Below are 21,225 nucleotides of genomic sequence, written 5' to 3' on the forward strand. Positions count from 1 at the left end.
GGCATCCTCTTAATAAAAAATGTATATATAATATATATACATATATGATTGACTGTTCTGATAATGGTGATTGTCAAATTTAGTTTAAATTTATTGTGTTTGTACATTTCTAAGTGAACATTTTAAATTTTATTCCTCTTAATAATTTGAAATTTATACTGATTTAGTACTAGTGGAGTTTATTTTGTTATCAAAATTTATTGTCTTTAAAATAGGTGGATTTGATCCCTGCTAAAATTGTATAACAAATTAAGACAGATTAATTTAAATAACACCATTTTTTTTTTTTTTTTTTAAACATGCTTAAACATATACTTCATTGATTGTAAGGGTATGCATTGATCTTACATTTTAATTTAAGAAAAATGTTAAAATACAAAATTAAAAAAAAAACTAAAAACAAGTTACATAAAAAAGTGTCTTAAATATAACAAATTACTCAATAATGTTATGGTATTAATAAACAATAATTATACGATGATCATAAAATTAATTTATCAAAAAATGTAGATACTTATAACGTTATAACATTTATAACCTAATACATTAAGAGAACGTCGCACCCTCATGTGTTGTCTCCGTCTTACACACGTACGACATAGGAAATGTTCGTTCGCTAGTTTCAATAGGGTATTGTCAGTTTTGGTATTAAGAGTGAATCCACCTATTATCAAACTTTTAGGTAGCAACATTATCTGTGTTCTCTCGTTGGTTTTTTACGATATTTTAATTTTTAAGTGAGTTATGGGTACGTAAATTATGAATATTTTAAAATATTTATAACTCACTTAAAAATTAAAATATGGTAAAAAACTAAAGAGATAACACAGATAATGTTGCTACCTAAAAGTTTGATAATAGGTGGATTCACTCTAATATCAAAACTGACAATACCCTATTGAAACCAGCAAACGATAATTTGCTAGGTCGTACGTGTGTAAGATGGAGACAACACATGAGGGTCAGACGTCCTCTTAAGATTAATATTGAATTCTATCTAATTTACCTATAATTGAATAATTACTATAAATATGTGTTAGATATTTCTGTATGAACGTTGGAGGAATGCAAAGAATAATTATTTTTTTAAATTTAATATTATTTTGAAATGAATATTTGTAATATTGAATCAATTTTAATTATTTATGAATATAGGTACTATCTTCAAAACATTTTAATATAAGACAAAGTTGATTGCATATATGTTTAGTTAACAAATTTGCAGTCAATAACTATGGATTATAATTTTTAGATCACATTAGTGGTATATATATATATATAAATAAAATTATACTATGAATTTTAGATGGAAAAGTATTTTTCCAACATAAGTTAAGTAGATAGAGCGACTAGAAAATCAGGATACCTAATTTAGGTAAAAATGTCATCTAAAAATTAATTTTTACTCACTGATAATAAGAAAATAAATGTGTAGTATAGTTAATTAGACAAACATAAAGTAATACTTATTTTTGAATAGAACAAAAACTTATAAAGCCTAGTATATTAGTATCATCTATAGTATAAAATGTTGAACTACAAAAAAGAATTGTTAAATATTCTGTCAAACGAATATAAAATAAATAAATAGTATACATGATTCTATTTAATACTGCAAATAAATTAAGTACTTAAATATAATGAGCAATATATTTGATTCTACTCATGAAAAGTTGTTAATAAGTAGGCTTCAGACGTATCAGGAATATAAAGATATCTTAAGAGGGAAAATATATCATTGCTGTACATTAAATATTATACAAAATGTCACATCCAATAATTGTGAATATTTTTCCTTAGAAAAAACTCAACACTTATACTAAAGACTAGAAGTCAAAGACAAAAAAAACTTTAAGTTTAAGTTATTTACGTTTACTAGCTTTTTCAGCTAGTTTTTCAGCTTTTCTCTGTAACCGTTCTTTTTCTTTTCGCTCTTTTTCAATGTGACGTTTTTCCTTTTCTGCTTGGGCTTTAAGATCTTTAAGTTTACGCTTAAGTCGATTCTTGTCATCTCCAATGATACCAAAATTTTTAAAATCTTTAGTATCTAAATTTAAAAGACCAACACCAGACACTTGATGTTCCATGAATTTTGATATATATTGCTCCAAACTTAAGGCTAATAACCATTGACATACCTAGGATTAATAAATTTGAATATTAAATATAAGACAATACAACTTATACCCTACAGATGTGTATTAAATTATAACAATATTGGGGCTCAGATTTATATATGTTTGAATAATCAAAGTATACATTAATATAACAAAAATATGTACTTAAATATGTGCTAAAAAATTCAAAATTTGCATTATCAAAACAATATAATAAATTGTAAAAAAAATAATGATTAATTAATATAATTGCAATTTATAACATTGCATTTTTAAATTTTTAAATTCAAAACAATTCTAATTATATCGTTAAATTGCACTATACTTCTGGCATTATTGGTTTTATATTAATATTACAAGATAACTTTTATGCATGAAACACACACAACAATACTGTTCATACCAATGTTCGCTCATTTGTAATGTTATAAACATTTGTTAATGCACTACAGCAAGATATTTGATACATCAACTGATATTAAAATTGTATCTAGAATAAATTGAAAAATATAATAATAGGTATCATAGTAGTACATGTTGAGTACCACAATTATTTGGCTGTGCATAACCTGTATAACCATGTCAAAAATATGCCAGTTTACGCTATCAATATTACATTCCACAAATCGTAAACTATTGTTTTACTTATTTTGAGCTTTCATTTGCTCTAAAAGCCTCAACTTTAAAGTAAACACGTTAATACAACAAAATTATCGAAATATGAGAGAAAAAATAGAATAGTTGTGAAATATCAAATATTAATTACCCTACTATTCCAATGATAAATAATCAATAAAAAATCAACTATTGTCAAACATTTTTTTTATCACTTTAATTTGTGTAATAATTCTTAAACAGTAGTTAGATTCAATAAATTTGTATTGCAAGGATTTATTTTCGATCTCATGTATGATATTCCCGACATATGTTTTAAAAATCCACTTTCAGTACCTACATTTTTAGAACATGGAAAATATTTACAGTAGTGGTAGTATAATGGTATTTAGCATGTTACAGTTGCGAGTTAGTTATCATTCTAATAGTTACATTGTAAACCTGGTCCATGTGACCTGCAACATTATAAACACTAATGCATTCACGTAAAAAGCGATAAGGTATGACATTGTCTAATAAAGAACGAAAATGATGACAACTTCTAGTGAATGATAAATTTCCTTCCTCTATTAGAAATTGTCATGATTTCCTAGGAATTGTCGTCATTTCCTAAATTGTCAACATTTCCGGTGGCATATATAATATGTAAAATCAAAATACTAACATTCACAAAAATCTTGTTTAAAAAAAAAAAAAAAAAAATTATCTATTATATTTTATAAGATATATACAATCTGTACTAAAAATTTAGCACAATAAGATTGTGGCCATAGAACAAATAATTTTTATTGTGTTTTGGAATAAGAAGCCACCTATTAGTAGCACTTAACTGGGAGTTGTTTAATTATCTATCCATAATCTAAATTGGTATACAGAAAAAAAATCTTGTGAAACAAATTCATCACTTATGAAATTAGATTATCATGTCACAGAGAAAATATGTATTTACTTATAAATATGGACCCTAATGATATTATAATAAAGAAAAGTTATAAGAAACTCATACTTGTTCTTTAGACCATTCATGGACAGGTGCATTATGCCAAACATGAGAATTTTTTCTCTCAGTAATTGAACTATCTGAAGATTGAGGAGGTGTCCAAATGTCAATTGAATCTGAAAATAATAATTTTAATATAACATCATATTGTATACTATTTTTTTAACTATTTATTAGGTATACCAGTTGATCCAATTGCTTTGGAATTATTTAAATCAGAAGCATAATGACCAGGTGATACACTTTCAGATGATGATACTGAAGATGGAGAACTTTGAGGCAACTGATTAGTATGTTGCCACTGAGTATTGGCTTTCTTCACTAAATAATATAAACATTTTATATTATGCAATCATTCATTAACATCCTAAAATTTAAACTCACAATTTAAGCTAGCTTCTCTAATTTCATCAGCAAAGGAACTTGTTGAACTGTTATGATCAGACGAGTATAAACTATTTGATTCTGACAAACGTGATTCACGTTCTGCAAGTACAATCTTAAGCTGCTCAGCTAATGATGGTGGAGGACCGTTTACTGGAGATTCACACAATGTTTTTATGAGGTATAAAAATACTGTATATTGTTTGCAAACACTTACAATTACGACAATGAGTTGATTGTTGAATACGAGCCAAAAATTGATCAGGTTGATGATTATATGGTGGTTTTTGAACAGATGCATACTGTGGCATCTGTTTTTGCTCTTGAACAATAGATTCAACATTTGATGCATCTTTTAATTCAACAGAAGGTTCTAGAACTATTGAGTCTTCAATATGTTTTACTTCTTCATTGTTGTTATCCTAAATTATAACATTTTAAGTTTAAATATACATTATAATACAAATGTTGATGCACATGAATAATATTAATTGATAATTAAAATTAATATAATACTAACTAAGCTGCTATTGGATAAAGATTTACGAAGAACATTAGTTGGTAATTGCCGTGTAACAAGACCCCTGGCAGCTAGTTCAGCTTTGCTCTTTGATAAAGATACATCTAAAAGTTCATGTGGAGGAACAGCACGATCTAACTCTTCTTTAACGGGTAATTTTCGTTCAACAGTAGCAACTTTTTCATCATCAAAGCAGTCTTCTGTTTCTGATAAATCAGCTCCAAGTTGTTGAAGTAATGGCAAGACAGGAGTAACCTAAATTAAACCATTAAAAATAATAAAAATAATGTCATAGAGTTGCTCAGAATAAAAGACAATTAAGTATATGCATTAATAAAGATTAAATACACATTTATAAAAATTATTCTATCTAGTGAAAAAACCACTAGTAGTATTGTTATAATAAATACGCTCACATCATACTATAATAAATGTATAAATTATAATACACATTACTACTTTTAAAATTAATAAAATATCAGTATTGAAAAATAAGAATTCAACAAAAAAGCGTATTAATTGTAGAAAAGTAAAAGCTAAAAATGTAATTCAATATGATATTTTATTTTTATTGATCCTAAGCTGTATATATGAGGAATGGTTAGTATGGTATTGTATGTGTAGCAAGGATTTCACTGCTAAAAATATCAGGTAGCCGCACTAAGCCACATCAAAAAGTTTTTTCACACTATACAGGGTGATTCTTTTATCAAACAACACTCATTATTTAAAAAAGTATTGACTTTTTTCAATTTTTTTTTTTTTTCAAAATTGTAGATTTACACTCTTCTTGAATTGTTTATTATTTTTATATTTTTCACCCTTATATTTATTATATACACCACCATCAACTTTTGATTTTCAAATGGTAACCTATACTTCAAATTTCATAAATTAATAAAGCTATTTTTTTAATTAATTATTACGTTAAAATTTTGAATTTAGCGCTAGTAGTTTATGAGTTATAGGTATTTAAAGTTTAGATTGGCAGAGTGGAGTGGTACGGGGTTACCCCGCAAAATGTTTGTCCACTACTCCGCTTGTCTAAACTTTAAATACTTATAACTCATAAACTACTAGTCCTAAATTCGATTTTTATGTTTCAAAATTTTTAGAAAAATATTCTGCTTTGGAATATGAAATTAAAAAACTATGTTGCCATTCAAAAAAGTAAAAAACTTAAAAAATGATAAGGATAAAAAATATTTAAAAATATAAATTTTTAATAAAAGCGTTGGTTTTTTAACAACTTGAAACTATGTAAAACAATATTTTGAAAAAAGTCAATACTTTTATAAATAATGAGTGTTGTTTGATAAACGAATCACCCTGTATAACCTTTATATTATTATATAATATGTTTATAAATATACCAACTTTTGTTTTTTTGGCAAGTGGTGTCAGAGTAGTTAAATAATGACTAGTGCTAGTTGTATTTTGAGGTAGCTGGACAGGAAAACCAGCTCTTCGTTGAGTATCTAACAATTCATGTTCAACTTGTATCACCTAAGAACAAAATTTTAAATTAAATATTTTAACTCATATGATATTATAATTTATAAACATATAGCATAAAATGTAAAAGATATATTAGATATAATGAATTTGAATTCCATAACAGGTATCTCACACAATAAACAAAGTTTCATATCTGAATACCTTTTTAAATAAACTAATATACTTTTAAATAAATATTTTTATATTAAGCTCTTACTCGATCTTTGAGAGCTTTGACCAAAGCATTATATTCTGTGTCCTTTTCTTGTAAAACCTGCAAATAATATTCTTCTCTATGTAAAAGGTCAGTTTCACGTTGCTGAAATTCCTTGAGAATTTTTTTCAGTTTTGTGTATTTTTTTTCCAAGTTGATATAACGTTCCTAAATAAACATATATACATATATTTAGCCGAAAAATGATCAATTCACTTGTAATTATTTATGTAAATATTTTACTGAGAAATTAAATATATGATAATTTTAGATCCTAATCTATTTTTTTTTTCAATAAAATATTTATATATTATGAACTTTAAGAGGACGCCACACTAGCATTTGTTGTCTCAGTCTTACAAACGCCTAACATACCATATTTATGCTCAGGAGTTCACGTCTTATTCCTTTAGCTTAAAATGTAGAGTGAATAGACCTATTATTTTTTACGATAATTCAGTTTTTAAGTGAGCATTTTTATTTTATAATGTATTAAATACCCATAACTCGCTTAAAAGCTGAATTATCATAAAAAAAACTTTCAACAAAACACAAATAATGTTCTTACCACAATGTTACGCATTTTTAAGACTGAAAAAACAAATGTGAGTGTAGAGTTCTCTTAAAAAGGAAATACTCAAAGAAAATTGATGAATTAATTATTAAGTTTGTTATATTTCAATAATATTTGAAGGAGATTACATATAATTGTATACGAAACAATTTATTTTAATCTCACTGATGTCAGATAAGTAAAAAAACTTTTTAAATTAAAATTCTTAGAAATAGCAATATTGATGTTCATACCATTTAAAAATATAGAACCTAATTTTTAGAAACATCATAAACAATATTTTCACCTAAAATATTAGCAATTATAAATTATGTATATTTGTTCCTCTAATGGAAGCAGATATTCTGATTTCTGAGTATTCCAGGTATTTTATCCAGATTTTGAGAGTATCTGTGCCTACTCAGTCGATAAGGTAGACATTCTCTAAAACACAAAAGAAATGCATGGGACGGTAAAAGAGAGACCAAGGCAGGCAGCTGAAGAAAGGTAACAGGGCTCTTCTCAAAGCTGTTGGCTATTAAGAGTGAAAGAAAAGATTAATAAAGGAAAATATGTAGACCAGATAAGCAGTGATATGGCAAGGACAAATAAATTTTCCAAGGCTTACTACAAGAAATCCAAATCAGCTGGCTGGTCATGGATATTATTCCCAAAAAACTCAAGATAAATAAAATAATAATTTTTACGCCAGTTAAAAACTTCCAAAAACCCTAAAGGCTAAATGTGTAATAGGCCTTTTGGCAATTGATGTTGTATAAATTAATTTGTTCAATAAAAACAAGGGCCATAGTTTATCCTAATGCTCTAAGCAATTCCTTATTTATAATCTTAAAAATACACAAAAGTTCAAATTATTACTTCTGATGTTTGTAACATCCCTTGATAAGTCTCTTTATCTCTTCTTGCAACATATAAACATTTATCCAATTCATTTAAGTGTAGTCCAGACTGTACAAGTTTATCAGCAATTTCTTTTTTATTATTGGCACCATTCCATTCCAACTCTTCTACCTAAATGTTTTAAAAGTAAACATTAAATTATTAAGCAATGAATGTACATAAAAAGTGAATATTAAAAAAAAAAAATATGTTAAATGTGGAAGGTTTGCATAAATGTTAATAAACTAAACGTGTTAAGTGTTAGCAACTGGTTAAGTAAGCCAGAGGAAACCAGAGGAAGATATATACCAAAGAGTATATATTAAACTCTCACCCTGGTTTTCAGTTTGCTAACTTCATCTTCAGCTTTAGCTACATTTAATCGGCTCTGTAAAATTCAATTATGTATATCTAATATTTAAAAAATATATATAGTTTAGCACATACTTCTTGTAATAATTCACGCAAAGATTGAACAGTATCAGCTTCATCAGTTTTACTCAAATCTTCACTAGATGATTCTGTTCGATCATTACCAAAGAATTTTTGGTTTAACGAATGTTCAAGCTGACGTCGTTGAGTATCTCTTTCTTTATCAGCCTTTATAAAATTTTAAATAAATATCATATTTTTTTAACAAAATAATAGATAATTTACTTCTAATGATTGGCGGATAAGATGAGCAACTTCACTATTTTCAGGATCAGTTTCTCTTCCTATCACAAAGTTAACTTGTCCATAAGTATTTCTTAAAACAGAGGCAGCATATGCTTGTGTGACACCAACCAAAGATTTATTATCAACTTCAATTATTTGATCATTAACCTAAATTAAATTTTAAATAAAAAAAATGTATTGTTATCATTAAATTTAGGATTTGGATCTTAAATTGATAGCATGCTTTTTTATGTATTGTAAAATATAGCAGTGTTAAAAATAACTCAATAACAAATGAGTTCATTACATTAAATCTGAATATGAATCTACATAATATGTTTGTCTTTATTTAAAAAAAAAAGAAATATTTTGATAAATTTAAGACATTTTAAATAAAAGTTATTCAAATTTTTAAGAACCAGTAAGTAACCAATCAAGCTAAAAAAATTTTTACGGTTATGGTTTCGCTATTGCCACTCAAATCAATACTTTGATCATTTTGATTGGCTAAATCATCTTAACTTTTTGTAAATATATATACACTAATTAGTCGTTATGCTCAATATATTTAGACTAGATATCTGGCTGCATACTAGTTGCTTCCCGAAAATATCTACGAAAAATGGTCTAATCCGAATTGCGGCCCGAGTTTATTTTGGGTAAAAACGAGTTGCGGCCCAAGTTTTTTTAATTCTAGATAATTTAATCTTAACCAAAAGACCTTTCATGCAGTGACTTGGGATACTTTATAAGTACGTCCTGATATTTTCAATGGAAGTAGAACAAAGTTTTTCTCGATTTAAGAATATATTTACTGAAAACCGATGACTTACTGAAAATTTATCCAAGTCTTTAGTAGTCAATTGTAACTCTTCAGGTAACTTTGAAATATTATAAAAATATACTAAATTTATTTTAATTTATTTTTGTTCATGACATTTTATTTAGATGAGCGAAGGTTCAAAACGCAACATCCTACTTTATACAAAATACATAGCTATATAAGTACATTAGGTATACATCAATTATTTCAAATAGATATATAATAAATTTTTTTGTCCATATTACTCATTTAATGAATTATAAATATTTGTCATTTTTAAACTAAATAAATTTAATTAACAAGCATTTTTGTTTGCATATTTGAATGAAAATCAATGCATAAATGCATGCGTATTATAACATAATGAAATATAATTACATACATATAATTAATTTAATTTTAAATTTCGGGACGCAATTCATATGTAACTCAAAAAAACTCGGGTCACAATTCATATGCATCCCAAAAAAACTCTTGCCGCAATCGGAAGAAATTTTTACCACGGGACGCAACTAGTAGCCACCCGGATATCTGATGAATAATCAAACCAACATGAGATTAAAATAATCAATCATTTATTTGTTCAGACTGCTTTTACTATCCCTCATAATCTTTAGCTTAATGATTGTATTATATTAAAATTGAGAATTAATCATTTAAAATTTTAAGATAACGCATATAATTTAAAATCAAATAATATAGGTACATACATTAATACATTATAATATCAGGAACATATATTACCTGGATACGGCCATCTTTAGCAGCAGCTCCATCAGGAGTGATAGTTTTTACAAAAATACCAAGTTTTTCAAGACCTGTATCTGCACCAACACCCATTCCAATAATTGATAATCCAAGCCCTTCTGGACCTTTTATTAAAATTACTTTCATCAAATCTAACCGTTCTACACGTTTTTCTAATTCATATTCAGCTGATGCAGCTACAGGATCTACATCTTCATTACGCCGATCATATTCACCCATTGAAAAAGTGCTATAAACCTAAATATAAATATATTTTATAACATGAAAATTAAAAAATTAATTATAATAGTTAATTAATACTTTGATAGGATCAGCACTAAATTTCACTTTCATATTTTGTTTGACTACAATATGAGATTCATCATCTGAATCACGTTCTGGTAGTCCTGGAACTTCCATCCAGAAATGACCATCTTCATAATAGTGAACACCGCCTTCTTCATATACCTAATGAATACATTAAATTTAAATATATTGGCATTCTAATCAACTTTTTAGCCATTAATTAATAAGTAAGACAATAATAATATTATGCTTTTTTATGCTCATAGAAAATAACAATAACTTAAATGAAAAATCATTTTAAAGTAATTAGTAATTTTGACATACCTATTTATTACTATTGATTTTATTTGTCAGTCCAATATATTTAAATTTTGTATTACTTACTTCTCTGGTGGGTTCTGGGATAAATTCTTTTGATTTATATAAATCACCATCTACTTCATATTCATCAAATTCAGCACTCCCGTTATTAGCGGATAATGTATCAGTTTTTGTTTCATAACTTTGCTCCCAAGAATCATCAACTTGAAAGTCTTCCATATTATAATTATCATGAGTTTCATTAATTTCTCGACTAAAATAATAATAAATTATTTTATTACCTGTAGTTTTTTATTATTATCATATTCACAAATAGGAAGGGGGTATAGGGGGTAAACTAGCATCCCCAAATATTTATGGTGTTGATGTATTAAAACCTCGACTTGAAAAAAAAACACCAAAAACAGCTGAGGAATCAGATTTCAGACTACCAGAGTATAATGAATATGTTAATCGACAATTGAATTGTGATAGAGTTTAAATCAAGTTATACAACATTATTTATTAATTCTACATTCTATGAAATCAGGTTAGTGGTCATATTATCATGTTCAGCAGTGACTCGATGCTTATATCACAGAGTCAGAGTAGTACTAATATTATTACAAATTTCAGAACACAGATTAGCGCTACAGTCACATGTCCACATCTAATTAGGACAAAAACCAATTTAAGATTTACAAATCACTAAGACCCGGAATTGTATGCATTTGCATATTTTTATTTAATAAATTAAAAAGTAGCTAGGTAGAGTCATTAATGTCAATAGTTAAGGTTAGGTAAGTTAACCTGATGTGTTGGTATGCAAAATTAAATGCTGCATATTAGGAACATTTTTCATTCTTATAGATATTTTAGAATTTTTCTAAATTATAATGCAAATTTATGAAATAATAGTATTAAGTTATTAATACTAATACTTAACGCTATGTCTTATGCAGTGTCGGGGCAAAGAGTAATTTCAAAGGTTTCTGGGATTTTTAAAATGTTAGGAGGTGGGTATTATGGATTGTATATATTTACACGCAAATACATGTGGGGTGGGTCATCTAGATGGGTGGTTGTCTTTAGAATATTTTTAGTTTGCCACGCCACTGGTCTTATGTAAAACCTGTGAATGGGAAAAGAAAAAAACTTTGCTAAAAACCGATGTGCATTTTTATTTGAAAAATTTATCCAAGTCTTTAGTAGTTAACTGTAACTCTCCAGGTAACTTAGAAATATTGTATTATAAAAATATACTATACATATGTTTTAATTGATTTTTGTTTACAAATTGTTATTTAGATAAGTGAATGTTCAAAATGCAACATACAATTAAATTAATTAAATACATCATACAAAATACAATTAAATAATATCAACTAGGAATTTAATACATTTTTATGTTCCATATTAATTATTTAGTGAATCATATACATTTTTAAACTAAATAAAAATAATAAAATGTATTTTTTTCACATATTTATGTATATTTGAATGAAAATCATTGCATATATGCTTGCATATTTCATACATTTTTAGTGCATATAATTCTGAGCCCTACAAATCAATATTCTGTATTCACTTATCAGTTCCAAGTTCCAAGATTTATAAATATCAAATATAATCAAATGTATAAAACTATATAAGTAATTAATTGAACTTTTTCTCTGTATTATAACTAATATTAATAATACAATATTAATGAAAACTGAAATTTTCCGGTGGCACTCACATTACTAATTAGTTCTGCCAAGTGTTTAACGTTAAATTGTTATAACTTACAAAATGTTTTTGCTCAAAAAAGACAATATAACTAACTCATAATAATAATTTAAATTTAAATTTTTAGACAATGCAGAGCTTAAGCACTTTAATTTTTTTTTTTAATGCAGTCGTGCCTATGATTATCATTAATAGATAATGCCAATGAAAAAAAAAAATAGTAAATTAGAACAACATTTTTAATGACAACTTAAGATTTTTTTAAGATAAAATTTTAGATACATCATTTTTCTTTTTTTCGCCCTATACAATTCTTTAAACAACTGTAATATTTAGAAATTTTTAAGTATTGAGTTTAGTTAGGTATATATATATATATATTATTTATAAAAATCAACATTAATCCAAAACAAATTGTTGTTAGAGAAACATGAACATATTTTATGTGACACTCTATTCAAATGTTCTATTATCAGTGGTGTATTGGAGGGTCTACGGCGTATACTCTACCACCAGTTTATTGATTTAGCGTATACCCTGTAAAACTACTAGAGATACGGCAGGTATACACGCGTATACCCACATATACCTTCAAAAAATTGTTATTGAATTACCAATTGTCTTAGAGTTACCTCACGACCCACCATAAGTTAATTTTAGGTTCAGTAAGAAATTTTATTTTTGAGAGAGAGAGAGAGGATTAAGCTCCTAACCCCCATCTCCTCAATATAGGTCTATGTGCTGAGCATATACCCTAGAAAAAAATTACGAATACATCACTGTCTATTATATGTGCACTAATAATAAAACAATTAGTTCAATATTCTATAATAATATTAATTTGATATAAGAAATCTCAATACTTAAAATTTATTCTTATGATTTTTAACATTCCAATGAAAATAATAGAATGTTGGCAATAAGGCATGTAAATAATTGCCTAATTTAGATACTATAGAATTAAGGCTTTTATAAGTATAACCAAATATTTTTATCTTAATTAGGTCAATGTGGGCTATGCTTGATTATATGAAAGTTTTCAACAAAATTTAAAATTAGATATCTTCTAATAAAATTAAAAACTTATAACTAAACATATTGTATGCTAAAAAATTATCCAAAATGTATATGAATAGGTTAAAGTGACTCATAAAAAACAAACCTCTGATTATTGACATTATCATTAGATTCAATAGAAAGAACTTCACTCATCCAATCGGATGTATTCAGTTGATCATTATCAGAAGGTGATAGTAATTTTTTGATCTCTTTAGCTTCTTCATCAGACAAAAGATTATCTTGACTACTAAAAACATTATTTATGAAAATGAATGCAACAATGAATTCCATAAAATATTAACACTACTTACATACTCTTTTTTTCCAAAATTCTTCAAAAAAATAAAAATAATTATCATGCAGCCAAATCATAATACATAAAATCATAAAAAAAATTATTGTTTGCTATTAATTTTTGATATTAATTATTAACATACAAATTAATGTATTTAGATTGTTTGATTTTCATTCATCACAAAAATGAAAATAAAACAAATAATCAACTAAATTTTAACACAAAAATTACAAATTAAATGTATTTTATGAGAAATGTGTAACTATACATAAGATAAATGTTGTTAAATTACAGTGTAAAATAAAAAAAAATGGGATAATACAATAAGAGAAAACCAAGGAAATTTATAAATGTTCAAAATGTAAGGGCAATAAAATAAATCAGAAGAATCACATTAAAGTAAAACATCAAAACATTTAATGAAATAAGAAACAGGGTACATTGTGACCAAAATAAAGCCATAAAAAGGAAATTATAACTTGATAAGATATCTTAACGATTAAGAAACCCAGAAAATGTATGCATATTAAGTATTGAGTAAAGTAATTGAAGATATATGATGGATGTAATTTATTTTATAAACGTTGCACAGAATTGAGAAAAAAGTAAAAATACAAAAAGAAATTTAGCTTAGAGAATGCAGAATAAATTAAACTTATTTATAATAAGGAAGTCCACTGCAGTTTTAGTTTTTTAACTAAATTTAACTAGTTTAATTAACTTATAATTAAAACTAAAATATGTATAATACATGCAAAATTAAAGTTAGAATCTTACTTTGTGCTAAGTAATTGTTCAGCTTCATCAGGTGTCATCATATCTGGTTGTCCAGTGGACTCTAGATCTATTATACCTTCTGAACTTCTATTCATACTTGTACCTCCCAAATCCAACGTCAATGGAGTAAGTTTATTCTTAAAAGTAAACATAAAAATAAATGAAAATAAGTTGTGAGTAAAAAGTAAAAATAATCTGATATATGCTTATTAACAACTAGAAATATCTAGTTAGGCTAGATGGAAGCATGCAAAAGGCCTTAATGGCCAGTATAGCATTAAAAAAAGGCATCTGGTTTTCATTTTTTGTATAACTGTGGTAAAATATTCAGATTATAAATACAGTCAGACTAAGTGGGTACCACTTATAGATTACATGGACATCAATAAGCTAAATATATTATTATTTACATACTTTTTCAATATTATTGTCTTCAGCAAAGGTGTCACTTTTATTCAAATCAATTAATTCTTTACTTAATTCAGGGACAGTCACAGCTTCAGAAGAGATAAATCCAGAATCAATTTCACTGTCTAATGGAGTGACAGTAGCTACAGTATGATTGGCAGAATCTCCAATACTGAATTGAACTTTAGGGGTTGAAGAATTTGCTTCATTTAGATTCATACTTATGTCACTAATAATAATTGTTTCAATATCTTGATCCTCGGTTACATTAAATGTGGAATTTAAACTAACAGGTATTTCTTGATTTATATAAGAATCTGATAAGTCTAATGAATTTGGCACATTACTAATTTCAGTTTCACTAATTGATTTCTAAATCATCAAATTATATAATATTAAATTACAATTACTATTACTTAGATTAAACTCAGAAAAACTTACTTTTAATTTATGTTCTCCAGTCACAGCCACAGAAGTATATACATCCGGGGTCACATCATTTAATTCATTATCTAAAATACGTTCTATGTGTTTCTCTTCTTCAGCGGAGTAATTTATGCCAGAAAGTGGTTCTATTGTTTCTTTATTAGATATCATTTCAGGTATCTGGTTATTACTTGTTGTAGAACTGTCTCTAAAATAATACATTAACAATAATTAATTAAATACAACTAAATGAAGACTATTTAATACACAGTATGATAAATTATTTTCATGTAACACAAAATTTCTCGACCAGATTTCATTGGATTGAATCAGAATTGTTTTGACCAGTTAGGTGGTAACTAAACACTTGTATGTTAGTAAAAAATAACATCTATTTTTGATATCATGTTTAAACATCTAAGCCTATTTTTGTTTTATCAATTTAAATGCAATGTTGGCAACAATAAAAAAACCTGATTGAAAAAAAGCCATTTAAAATGTAAAAAAAACATTATTTCCAATGAGAAAGTGTAAATTTTTATATTAAAAATGGATCTTATCCAGCCAATTTAATTTTTGAGCCTGTTTTTAAATCAAATTAACTTAAAACATAGAACTACCAAAAATATATCAAAACAGGCAATGGAAATCAAAAAATAAATATTACCAGCATTTGCATAGTGAGTGTTAAACATTTTAAACGTTCCTATAAATAGCTCCTTAAATATGACCCTATTTAGGTACCCACTTGCTAGTTGATAAAATGTGAATTCAATGAAACTTAATATGAACATGAATATGACATTTAAATAAAGATCATATTTTATACATAACACGTCAATTTTATAATAAAATAAAAAAATTGAAATATTTAACATCATGTAATATATACCAATAGAAAATTAAAGATAAAAATACTTACAAGTTAATTTCTTCATCATTCAGATTGAAATGTTTATCAACTTTTTTAGATGATGGTGGTGGTGGTGGTGGACTTGTAGGATGTGAAACATTTTTGTATAATGATGAAGTTGAGGCTGTTCTGGAAATACCATCAATATTGGCATCTGGTATCCACTCTTTAACTTCATTAGGACTAGGATCGCTATTATATCTATATTATACAATTTGAATAATTTATTATTATCAAATTTACTTGATTAACATAAAAATACATCTAATTATAAAAATTATATAAAAAAAATAATAATTTGAATATTATACAACATATGCTATCAACTGTAGCATCATTTGAAGGAAAGCAAAAAGGTGAATTTTGTCCCACATCAAGCTTTTAAAGGCCTACTTAACCGACCACGAGCATTATTGTGATCCAACCTGCATCACTCCAAAAGATCCAATTTTAAACAAAATTATAGTATGTACAATTTAATATTTAATATTTTTCATATCAGTGTTAAAAAAACAATATAAACTTATTCTATCTTTTTTTAGCATTGTTAATTGTTGTTCTATGTCTTATACTTTTAAAATATTAATTGTAGATAAATTTATAAAATTTTAAAAATATTTATTTATAGAGACCCCTAAAGTTCCAAATGGCAAATAATGACAGTTGTTACCTTGTCAATTTAATGAAATAAACATAGAAACAACCAAGAGAATTACCTAAATTTCATAACACAAAACAATGATTGGAACTAATATTTATTATTTGTAAAAATTTCAGGTCAACATTTTAATACTTATCAGATATTACTCTGTATATAAATGATTATTTAATCATCTAGTATTAAGATTTTGAATAGTAAAAATAAAAATATATTCCACAATATTTAACAGATTACATTATACAATATTACCTAGAATTGGACGAACGTGGTGATTTAGAAAAATGAGAAGTCCAATTTTTCTGTTTTTCTATTAATTCACGACTGTTGAGTTTCTTATCAGGTTTTTCAGGTTTAATAGGTTTAACTTTGCTGCCATTTAACTGTGAATAACATTGTGCGCTTCCAATAATACCATTTGATTTTTGATTACTTGAAGGTGGGCTTGGAGATCTTGATTTAGCACAAATGCTGTCTTGAGAATTACTCTGTTTTATTTTTTCCAACAAAGTAGGTTTAGTTTCTCCTAAAAATAGTGCAGGAGTATAACAAATAAGAAAAATTATAAACCAAAATAATGATCAGAAGTATGTAAAAAAATAAAAAAATTATACCTATCAAAGATACTCAAATACTCAAATTAATAATTTTAATTGAGCTATTGGAGATATAATTAAAAATAATGATTATTCATTATCATATTTACTTTATTTTCAGATACTAAATAATATATTTTAAGAAAAAAATAACATACCTATAGATAGATATTGAAAAGTAGTAATGAAATTATTGATTGTAGGTATGGAATTTAACTTAATGTTTCAAGAAAATAAAATTATAAAAGTTATAAAGCAACATTGCAATTGCTATATAATTATATAATCTAAATAATGGAGGTAATCTTGGGTGGTGGATGCGATAATAGTGATAGTCTTGTATAAGAGGAAAGTACCAATAAGTGTAATACCTATTTTATATTTTACATGAAATCATTATTGAAGATACCTTAGAAGTCTTAGTAAATATTTTGTTTTATAACTCAGGAAATAACTAGTTAGGATTTTGATTTATAGATACATCAAAGTTTTTAGCAAAATTGTGTGTTTAAAAGAATTTACACTAAATTAAGAAAGTTCTAACTTGAAAAAAAGGTTTGTATCACCACAAAACAATAAGGCATGGAAAATTTAAGTATCTGAAAATATGGCTTTAGGTAGATATACTAAAAAATGTCCAAAATCAGAATCTAAAAACCAGTATTATTAAAGGTTAAAAGTGGGTAATCATGCTTGGTGAATCTCCTTAAGTACCTATATAATTTTACAAATATGATTTCATTATTTCTTTAAGCATGTTAGTCACAACCTTGTACATAATATAAAAGAATACACTATAAAATATGTGTACCCTAATTCTTAAAATGATATAATAATGAGTATACATATTTCATACACATTAAATTTATATTTTTAAAGAATATTACATGAAATAAAACATACCTGTTCCCAATTTTTCAAAAAGAGCTCTAGCATTATTAAATCTTGCTAAGTGGCTTTCAGTCCTTACAACAGTCACTTGATTAGGCGTTTCTACTTTGACTGGCAATTTATTATCTAATGTAGGTGAAGCATTTTGCTTGACTACTATTATATCTGGATCCTTAGTCACTGTAGGACGTTGAAAAATGTTTGCAATTTGAGATACTTTAGGTCCGACCATTCTGATCGACTTTTTCTCTTCAGTTACGGTAGACATCTAGAATTTAGTGTCACATGTTAATTGAGTACTATGAATATGGCGATATTAATAGAAATGTTTTATTTTAATTTGCTATCTTATAAACAATATCAGACAGTTGAAAAATTTCAGCGGCACAGGGAATTCACTATACAAATTTTACATTTTTTGTAGTACACAACAAAATACGGATATTAACAAAAATATTTTTTTTTTTTTTAAAGGTACACTAGTTCAATATTAGATGCACACTCACAGTTTAAAAATGTTTGTTAACTGCACCAACGTTTTGCCATCTTTTTGAATCATGTTCACACCGAATTTTGTGGTGCATATTCGTAGGACGAAGAAACATGATGTAGAACACAAATAATCTACCTATTTGGAAGTCATTTTTCTACGAACTCGTACGTCGTACGGAACTATGGACTAGTTATTGAATTCCACGACCTGCAAACACTACACTTCAACGTATAGCTTAGTGTATACTTAGTGTCTACGGACCACAGAAAAACATTTGCCGATAACAACAAAAATGGGATATAGTTACATTATCGTATTGAAAAGATTACCAACTGAAGTATAACAGGTCTGTTTCTCGATCAAGAGGACACATACATACTAATTGATAGTAGATAATTAGTAGAGATCCCTAATCTTTATGGTGTCGACCATGGTCTTATATACAGGTCGGGCAACTCGCCTATAGCACAATGTTAAGATTTAGATTTCTTAATGGTTATGTAAAATTTTCAAGAACACAGGGCGCGCCCTCTATCATTGAAATTAATGTATATTGTTTATACAAATAAGTACAGAGTGCAGCACTTCATAACGTAATTATCATCATATTGTATAATGTGTAGTTACTATAAAAAAAAAAAATAGTTAAGAGGACGTCCCACCAGCTGACCAGCATATTATTATGATGTTTTCTCCGTCTTATACGCGTACGATATATCAAATTGTACGCTCTGCAGAACACGTGTAGCTCTGTTAGTTTAAAAATTAGAGTGAATTTACCTCTTATAAAATCTATAGGTAAGATTATTATCTAGATAACCTCATAAGCTTTTTGTTATATTTTAATTTTAAAGCAAGTTATGACTATTTCAAGATGTACAAACAATTTACAATGTTAAAATGCTCATAACTCACTTTAAAATTAAAATATAATAAAAAGCCTATGAGGTTGCCTAGATAACAATCTTACCTTTAGATTTTATAAGAGGTAAATTCACTCCAATTTTTAAACTAACGGAGCTATACGTGTTCTGCTGAGCGTACAATTTGATATGTCCTACGCGTGTAAGACGGAGACAACATATGCGGGTGAGACGTCCTCTTATGGCGCCAAGTGCCAATGTAATTTTGTACACAAAAGACAAAAATACGCTCTACGGGAATAATGATCCTGTTCCGTAGAATCAACCAAATTCAATATAGGGTATCTGTGGGAGGGGGTTGTGAATTGCTGAAAATTTGAAAAACTGGGCCCCTTAAAATCTTTTTTAAATTCAACTTATTATTCTTAATTTATAATAGGTACTTTGATTATATTATTATAATATTAATTATTATATTCAACACTGAGTCACTGACAACATTTACTTTAGTATTTATATTTAATTCTAATAATATTAGTATACAAAACGTATACATATAGGTTTTAATTCCACAACTAATATATCATACTTAAATAAATAAAAGATACATAATATAATCACATTATTATTTTATATTTTATACATAATTAGATGAAATAAAATAATAACTCAAGTTTTACAAAATTTGGAAATTTTTTTTCTTTTTGAATTTTCTTTTAATTTTTCTTGATTTACTTGCCATGAGAATTGCCTCATGCGCATATTTAAGTAATACCGGATTGAATAAGCAATAATTTCATCCCTGTGTATGGAACACGGAAAATTCAAATCTTCATTGGCTAAAATATCTTCAACCGTATTGCTATACACATCAGGGTCATTTATATTGTTGGAAAAGTATGTTTCAATATTTGTGATGAACTTATAAAAGTTATAGTTTGGGTGCACCAATCTGCCTTTAGATTTTAAATTTATTAATTCAGCTTCAGGGAAATTTGAAAAAAAATGTGGGTTTTTAAATGCCCCAATACAAATAGTACATTTTGTGCTTTTTAATATTTGTTTGCTTAGATATCCAACCAAATAGTAAATCAAGCATTCTTTGACTGGCGAGAGATTATAGTCATGCTCAAAAATATCAGAAAACTCCCAGTTACCATCGTCAACAAGACCATTGATTTTTTTTTTTAAATTATCAAGTGCTGAGAAATCATTATTTGTACTCCCAAAAATATGTTTTATGTCACTGATGGTAATTAAAGGCGAAACTTCATTTTGCTGATCAATAGTACAATTTCCAAATTTTGGGGGTTTTAACAAATTGTACACAGATAAAAGTTTATACAGTTGCAAAAATGTTGGAGTCCCTGGGTGATCATTTGCACCTGCAGCAAGTCGAATAGCCCCAAAAAATTTCTATAAAAAAAATTATACTTGTAATAAACACATAATTTGTACAGACTAAAATATTTTATACTTCTAAAT

At 26.7% G+C, this 21,225-nt stretch overlaps 1 protein-coding gene across 5 annotated transcripts; it reads right to left on the bottom strand.

Annotated features, from left to right (window-relative positions):
- Positions 1–259: 259 nt before the first annotated feature.
- Spn (protein phosphatase 1 regulatory subunit spinophilin) lies at positions 260–19,236 on the bottom strand. 5 transcript variants are annotated; one of them, XM_089225820.1, is made up of 24 exons: positions 18,891–19,236; positions 18,397–18,652; positions 17,150–17,423; positions 16,249–16,440; positions 15,342–15,534; positions 14,907–15,272; positions 14,493–14,629; positions 13,732–13,752; positions 13,524–13,664; positions 10,718–10,907; positions 10,349–10,495; positions 10,025–10,285; positions 8,458–8,625; positions 8,248–8,400; positions 8,135–8,188; positions 7,780–7,932; positions 6,351–6,515; positions 6,014–6,142; positions 4,637–4,891; positions 4,334–4,538; positions 4,117–4,269; positions 3,916–4,053; positions 3,739–3,848; positions 260–2,138 (listed from the first exon to the last, which is right to left on the bottom strand). In XM_089225820.1, the coding sequence occupies exons 2-24, from the start codon at positions 18,650–18,652 to the stop codon at positions 1,863–1,865; spliced, it is 4,137 nt and encodes a 1,378-aa protein (XP_089081946.1). In that variant the 5' UTR covers positions 18,891–19,236; the 3' UTR covers positions 260–1,862. The 5 variants fall into 5 exon arrangements, with proteins under 5 accessions (XP_089081946.1, XP_089081945.1, XP_089081948.1 ...); XM_089225819.1 differs by having other exon boundaries at positions 13,524–13,667; XM_089225822.1 differs by lacking the exon at positions 13,732–13,752.
- Positions 19,237–21,225: the final 1,989 nt, after the last annotated feature.

Source organism: Diuraphis noxia, unplaced genomic scaffold (assembly GCF_037042655.1).
Source record: "Diuraphis noxia isolate RWA-SAM2 unplaced genomic scaffold, SU_Dnox_SAM2 contig0004, whole genome shotgun sequence".
Classification (NCBI taxonomy): domain Eukaryota; kingdom Metazoa; phylum Arthropoda; class Insecta; order Hemiptera; family Aphididae; genus Diuraphis; species Diuraphis noxia.